This window comes from Rhyacophila brunnea, unplaced genomic scaffold (assembly GCF_057557595.1).
Source record: "Rhyacophila brunnea isolate RB1 unplaced genomic scaffold, BYU_Rbru_1.0 scaffold_4, whole genome shotgun sequence".
Taxonomy (NCBI): domain Eukaryota; kingdom Metazoa; phylum Arthropoda; class Insecta; order Trichoptera; family Rhyacophilidae; genus Rhyacophila; species Rhyacophila brunnea.
This window is the reverse complement of record NW_028233068.1, coordinates 10,195,614-10,203,202: the sequence shown is the minus strand read 5'-3', so window position 1 is coordinate 10,203,202 and position 7,589 is coordinate 10,195,614. Positions and strand designations below refer to the sequence as shown.

The following is a 7,589-nucleotide window of genomic DNA, read 5'->3' as shown; positions in this document are numbered from 1 at the left end:
GACCTTGTTTTAGGCTGAATGGACTGATTGGGAATTAGGCATTGTGCCCTATGTGATTTGTGCGTCGCAATAACAATACAGTAAAGTTGGTTTTTGATTTCAATCAAATATTTGAGTTTAAATTTCAATTTACATTTTTAAAAGAATTTAAGCAATAATTGAAATTTTGGGATAAATCTAAAACTATTCACAATCAAAATATGCTCATTGACATTATGGAAGATGCAGTACAACATAATATGGTCGGACGAATAAATACAATTGTGTTTGTAATTTTATCTGTTAATTGTCATTGAAACTACTAATTTCAGTAGTAATCAATAATGTCTATATTTTATTCTAATTTCTTAATTTAATTTAATTCTGGCTTAAACACGGTACCTAGTTTAAATTGAAAGCGTGTTATGCACTATACTATATTATCAACTGTCTACACTTGTACGTTAAAAAGTTTTCAATTTTTCACGGGATGCAGTGTTATCATCTGCTAATGCTGGTGTAAAAATATAAAAAATATAGTAATTTGAAAAAACACAAGATTTTTAATTTTGAATCCTTCGTCATGAAACAAAAAATATTTAAAACCACTGGTATAAACGGTCAAAAGTATTATTTCACCATCAATTGCTGCTATGTATAAATTTTGAGTAGGTAATTCGCTAATCGCTGTTGCTGTGTAAGGACTGTAAGGATTCTAATGTACCTCTTGCTGTATGCATGCATATCCGAATGGAATTCAACACAGGTAACATGTGAATCTTATATCGTACCGTGCTTGGCACAAAATTTCTGATTTCTAGTGTGAAAAAACGAAAGAGATTGGAGGCACCGTCCAATCTCTGAACAAACTTATAAATTTTGGTGTTACATTACAATAAATTACAAGAAAAAAAGAACTTTTTATATACCTACCACATTTTAAAATTTTCTGTTGTATCATATTATTAAACTTGACGATTCTATGTATTAATAAAAACTTTTTATTGTACTATTATAATATACTGAATATATATAGAAATACTGAATAAATATTATAGAATATTGAAATGTCATTTTGACATTTCATATTGATTTCCATAGTAACGCACGTATATATTGTCTCTGTTCTGGCAGAACACACTAACTGGAGAATACTAGTTTTGAGCAATTTGACTTTGAAGTTGTTAAAATGTTTGAAATGGTCTACCATGTGAGTTTATTAAGTAATCGTAAAAAGGATGACTTTAAAATAAAGACTGTTTATTTATTAAGAAGGTTTCCAGACGGTAAAGTTTGAAATAAGGAACATTTTGGTATAACTAACTCAATATGTAATTTTTTCGAATTAGTGTCTTCTGCCAGAACAGTGACGATATTATTAATTTAGTTGCTAGGACCTCCTTAAGCCTCAATTACATTGAGCTTCTTTACGAGCTGTTTATTGGAGAATTTAAAAGCGAGCGATTCATCTACTGATGATTTGATGATTACACACAAAACTTTCCATTCGCTGAGAAGCCACAAGTCAGCGACTATTTTGACAGAACGTAGTTCGTTTTTTTACCAGGAGGTTGGTACTGCGCAGACGCAGTAGGCCCACACTCCGGCGTGTAGCGTGTAAAGTAGACCGGCTCTCAACTTTTCTCGGTAGAGTGTTTACAACCTGGTTATTAGCTTATTCGATGATTACACTGGGCGACTTTACAGGCAGATTGTAAATTCGCCAATAAACAGCTCGTAAAGAAGCTCAATGTAATTGACGCTTTAGCAACCGACAATAATAACTTTCCATACAAAACAGAATTAACTGAAAATGAATTCAATTCTCGTCGGGAAGTTAGTTAGAAAATCTTCAATCATCCAATACAAATCCTGGACAAACAAAAAAACAAAATGGACTGGACACAAGAAAAAATCTGTACCGGACAAACAAGAATACGAGTTAATAAAAATGTAAAATATGGCATAAGGTAGGTACCCATAAACCAAATACTTAGGTAAGTATGTTGTTTTATTTATCTTAACTAGTATGTTTAATTGCCCGTTACAATATATACTCAATTCATTTGGGCATGTCAGCACGTGTACGGGTTAGAACTTCAACAATAATATTGTTCTACAATTTTGAATCAACAAAAATTTTATTTATACCATTTAATAATTTGATTAACATTAGCTTTACAATCTAGTCTGGATCTTGGCGGTCTCTTGTAGATCTTAAGAGTTATTTCTATGAGAAATTAATGACTTAGGCAATCGATCAACTTATTAAGTGTGTCCTCCGGATCTAAACATATTGAAAAAAGCAACATTTGACCCGCAATACCCTTATAGCCGGCTATACTTCAGCTGAGGCATGGTCTATAAAGATCGTGACTAGGCGATGCGCGGATTGTGCAAATGACGCGAGCCGAACGAAATATAATTTGTCATAAAAATTCAACATGCGTCCTTTTAATGTTATGTTTATTATTATATTCGTAATAATAATAGTATATTCATTGACATGTTTTCTTTTTCAAGTACTTGCGGAACGTTTTTTAGTCATCTTTATACGATTTAAGAATATATTCCTCCGACGCCATCACAAAACAAATTGACGTGCGTTAACAGTCTCCGATTGGCGACGACTGCGAAATTTCGTTCCACATACTGTTGAAAATTATTTGTCGTTTCACTTATGTATGCTCTTAGAAGATGAAAGTTCTGAAAAACTCTACCACCTATTATTAAATTTGAAGGTAAGTAAAAAGTTGGAGCTTTATCAGATCCGGGTTAAAATAATAATTATTATTGATGAACATGTCAGTGTACATTTTTTCGGCGTTTAAAATTAAACAAAAGATTCTTCTATTTTATGTTGTAAATCTTTTTAAAATGAACATAAAATCAGTTGTGTGAAATCAAAATAATATTTTTTATTTTATTAGAATCATTTTTTTTTTGTCCATGTATTCCTTTATAGACCAACAGGCCGAATAATAATTATTCGGTCTGATTACTAACTTTATTAAAAAAAAAAAACATTTGACATTTGACCAGCAGGCGCGGTCCGTGACTAACTTCGTGGCAATCGTCTCCTCTCCTCGAATCTTTAAAAAAGTACTTCGATGTACTCTCAAAAACCCTAAAAAACGGTGCAATGAACTGTATATTATTTTCCAGGAATGACCTTTTGTGCCAATTATAATTCGCGGCGTTCACTCGGCCCAAGGAAGTGCGGGATAATTACGTGACTCCTCAAAATATGCGGCATATGCAATTGTGATGACTACTTTCATCCCGGCGATATCCGTTCATTTACGATTTCAATTTGACAATATACGGACTATTTTCTTAACGACATACTCGTAAGTGTTAGATAAAACAACAAAGTGGTGATTAGTCTGTACGGAAACTATTTAAATTTACAATTAATGTGGAATTGCACGGTTTTTCGTGTGTATATTTCCAATATTGATAAAAGTAAGTACGTATTATATTTTTCTTGTTTAAGCGACCTGTCAATCGTGAGATTAAAGTTCACTTTAAATCGTAGTGAATTATGTGACCGAGACAATAATTCTACTTGAATATTTCCATGATATTTCCTGGTGATTGCTGAGATTGTCATCAAATATGGGCCAGACCAGCAGTAGTAGCAGCTCGACTCCGAGTAAGTACTTACCATTTGACTTGGTTCAAGTTGCTTTTATATTATTATACTATTAATTGTAAATGTTCCTGAATACAGTCGTGACAATGAATATGTCATTGAATTCACGTCTCTTCAGACTTTTTAGTATGATTGAATTGATATCCATAGAAGAAGTAATAGTGAAGGAGTAGAAGTGCAAAGAAGCACATTGCCACATTGAAAGACAACCCGTTTTCACGTTTCATTATTATTTACATAATGACCTATGCGATTGTTTGTGTTTGTTCATATAAATATTCAAAATAATGATGGCACAGTTCCTAGGGCATGGCCCCCACAAAGGGGGGCTGACAGGGCTCTAGCCTGGGGGCCCAGGCTTAGGAAGGGTCAGGCGTGTTGAGTCGACCAGATACACGCATCTCAAATTCTCGCGAATAGTAAAAAAAAGGCGCTATTTTCCTTCATTAAAATTAATATGTATTTAAAATTATGTGATTGTACGATACAATTTTTAATTTTGTATCGATACTCAACAACTTCATAATTCAAAATGGATATATTAAAATATACAAAAATAGCACTAAATAATATATACACTAATTTTATCACGTACACCATTTGGAAAATGCTACTGTAGAACGTCACTGTCATTATATTTAGTGTGAGGTAGGGGGGCCCGCCAAAGATCCTATCCTGGGGGCTCGCTTCAGGATGTGGGGTCCATGCGGCCTAGGGTTCCGCAGAATACCAGCTGGGAAACGCTGTTCTAGAGAATCATACTGCCCTTAGCAATCGGTAGGGGGACCCGAAAGATAACAGCCTCGAGGTCCGTGAGAGAATGTGGGGGTCATGCATTACAGTATATTCATCTATCACAATTGTTAAAGGCTATTTTGAAATTGTAAAAAATATCAGAAAAAAATACTTTCAATCAATTTTTTTTATTCGAAAAATCAATCAGTACATAATTAAAATTTGAAAATGATTTCCGGCATATGGATGGACACCGCGGCTGTTGTTGATGAAGCGCATTCTGGATGTCCACTTTTGGGACATTTTTTCAAGCACTGCTGGCCATGTATCACGAATAATGTTGGCTTTCAAGGCGTCAATTATCTCTGCTTTATCATGATAAACCGGTGACTTCACATAGCCCCACAGGAAATAATTCAGAGGTGTGAAATCGCAAGACCTTGGAGGCTAACTGACTGGTCCATTTCTCGAAATCAATTTATTGCCAAATTTTGATTTCATTAAGTCGTTGGTTGCAGTCACCGTATGGCACGTAGTGCCACCCTGTTAAAACCACAATTCATCCAGATCAATGTCAATCATATTAAAAAAAAAACATTGATTATGGTCCTTTACCGTATCCATTAACCGTAACGCGTGCTCTCGTGTCATTTTTGATGAAATGGGATGATGCCACCAGCGTGTTAACCGCATCAAACTGTGCATTTTCGTGGATGTAATGGAGTTTGTAGACTCTTCTAAATTGGTCTCACTCTATATGTGGCAATTTCGCTTAACGGCCCACGTGCTCGTCGAAGGTAAAAATTGAGTTTTTATTGTATTTTCAAACCATGATCCTGGACACTCCTTAAACGTTGTAGATAATCTATTTATATAATTTTGAAGCCTTATTATCCTTTATAGTTATTTTAAACATTTGATGACTGCATAAAGTATTTTTGTTACATAAAATAGTATTCTTTTAAACCTCTCGCTCTAATGTTTTAGAATATAGTCATATTTCGGTACATAACTGTGCAGTGGTGTTAAGATATTTTACATTTATTAATTTTTAAACGCATTTATAAAACCATTAGTATAATTTATTACGAGATAATTTTTGTAAAATATTCACGATAAAAAATTATATTGATAATCTCTGTGATCCCAAATTTGACAAGAATTAGGCATTTTATTATTCAAAAAATCGGCAAGATTAACACATTTAAAGATGATTCTAAAGATACTTATTATAAGCTATGTCTTTGACCATTCAAGTGTGATACAGATCTTATGAATAATGATTGCTTTATAATAATTATTGACCTAAGAATAAGGTAGTGTTTTTTTGAAATACGCCATTTCTTTTGTCATTCCCCAGTAGTTAAGCTACAACATACGGCCGTAGCCATAAATTGACAAACTATAATTGAAGTAGGGAGTAAAATGATATTGACGCGCGTGTTTGAACATGTTCAAACACGCGCGTCAATATCATTTTACTCCCTACTTCAATTATAGTTTGTCAATTTATGGCTACGGCCGTATGTTGTAGCTTAACTACTGGGGAATGACAAAAGAAATGGCGTATTTCAAAAAAACACTACCTTATTCTTAGGTCAATAATTATTATAAAGCAATCATTATTCATAAGATCTGTATCACACTTGAATGGTCAAAGACATAGCTTATAATAAGTATCTTTAGAATCATCTTTAAATGTGTTAATCTTGCCGATTTTTTGAATAATAAAATGCCTAATTCTTGTCAAATTTGGGATCACAGAGATTATCAATATAATTTTTTATCGTGAATATTTTACAAAAATTATCTCGTAATAAATTATACTAATGGTTTTATAAATGCGTTTAAAAATTAATAAATGTAAAATATCTTAACACCACTGCACAGTTATGTACCGAAATATGACTATATTCTAAAACATTAGAGCGAGAGGTTTAAAAGAATACTATTTTATGTAACAAAAATACTTTATGCAGTCATCAAATGTTTAAAATAACTATAAAGGATAATAAGGCTTCAAAATTATATAAATAGATTATCTACAACGTTTAAGGAGTGTCCAGGATCATGGTTTGAAAATACAATAAAAACTCAATTTTTACCTTTGACGAGCATGTCCCCCCTTAATAACAAACCCAATAAGCCAAAATGAGCTTCATCACTGAATGCAATTTTTCGGCAAAATAATGCCTATAATTTGCGCGAATCAACGATTGATTTTCAAAGTAAATTTAGATACTTTGATAGTGTTGTTCAAGTGTGAGTCTATTCATGTTGATTTGCCAGATTATACTGATGATAAAATATGTCAAAAGTGAGTGCACAGTATCACAACTTGGTTTGACAGTTAACCTTTCGTAAGTTCTATCTAACCAAAAAAAAACACCCATTACTTGTGTGTTGGTCTTTCACTAGTAGAGAAGGGTCAAAACCGTCATGTTTTCTTTCATTTTGTTGTCACTGGATTTCCTCGTCTGCAATAGATGAAAAAGTAACATCATCGTAACAAGTATTTTGAAGACATTCATGCAAAAAAAAATGTAAATCGGTAATATGACTAATTTATAATGTAAAATTGCTTTATATCTTTTTGAAAATAAATACACACATAAGTAATATAATATAATGATGCGGTAATAAATAATAATAATATTTAGCCTGTGCTACGTATTTAATAAATCAAGATAATTTAAGATCTTCTCCTTTCAATGGCTGTCAATCATAGTAAAAATCGTTCGTAATAAACAGAATCTGATGAGTTCACCAATGCATCAAGTTTTAGGGCGACCCTGTGGAACTTTAGTGCTCCTTGGTTACCACTGTCTAATTGCATTTGTCACTCTTGGATTCTACTCATCATTTCGGCACATTGCCATTTCATCAGTTCGGTAACCTTTGTCACGTCACATCATATACTCTTGTTTGCCTCCTTGTCGATTGGTTTCTTTTTGGTGTTTCCGCGTTATGCCTGACATGCAACATTACACCAAGTGTCCATGTTTGACATGCATACATTAGCACCAGTAGCATACTTTGGTTGAATACTTTACACTTTAGGCACAATGGGAGATCACTTTTGAAGGTGCCCTAATAAACTTTATGCTATCTACCTAGTGGTGAAGGGTTGATGTAGGCTGTGGAGAAACACTAAACGTTGTCATTCATACTTGTTTGTTTTCATTTAATTGATAATACAAATTGCAGATGGTATTTAAAA

The 7,589-nt window shown here is 33.1% G+C and overlaps 1 protein-coding gene across 1 annotated transcript in view; it reads left to right on the top strand.

Annotated features, from left to right (window-relative positions):
- The first annotated feature begins 3,015 nt into the window (after positions 1-3,015).
- The window catches only part of neur (E3 ubiquitin-protein ligase neur), a 56,589-nt gene continuing 52,015 nt past the window's right edge, over positions 3,016-7,589 (top strand). The window contains exon 1 of the mRNA XM_085954023.1: positions 3,016-3,634. Within this exon, the coding sequence (XP_085810149.1) occupies positions 3,598-3,634 (37 nt within the window). The 5' untranslated portion in view covers positions 3,016-3,597. The remainder of the gene's footprint in view (positions 3,635-7,589) is intronic.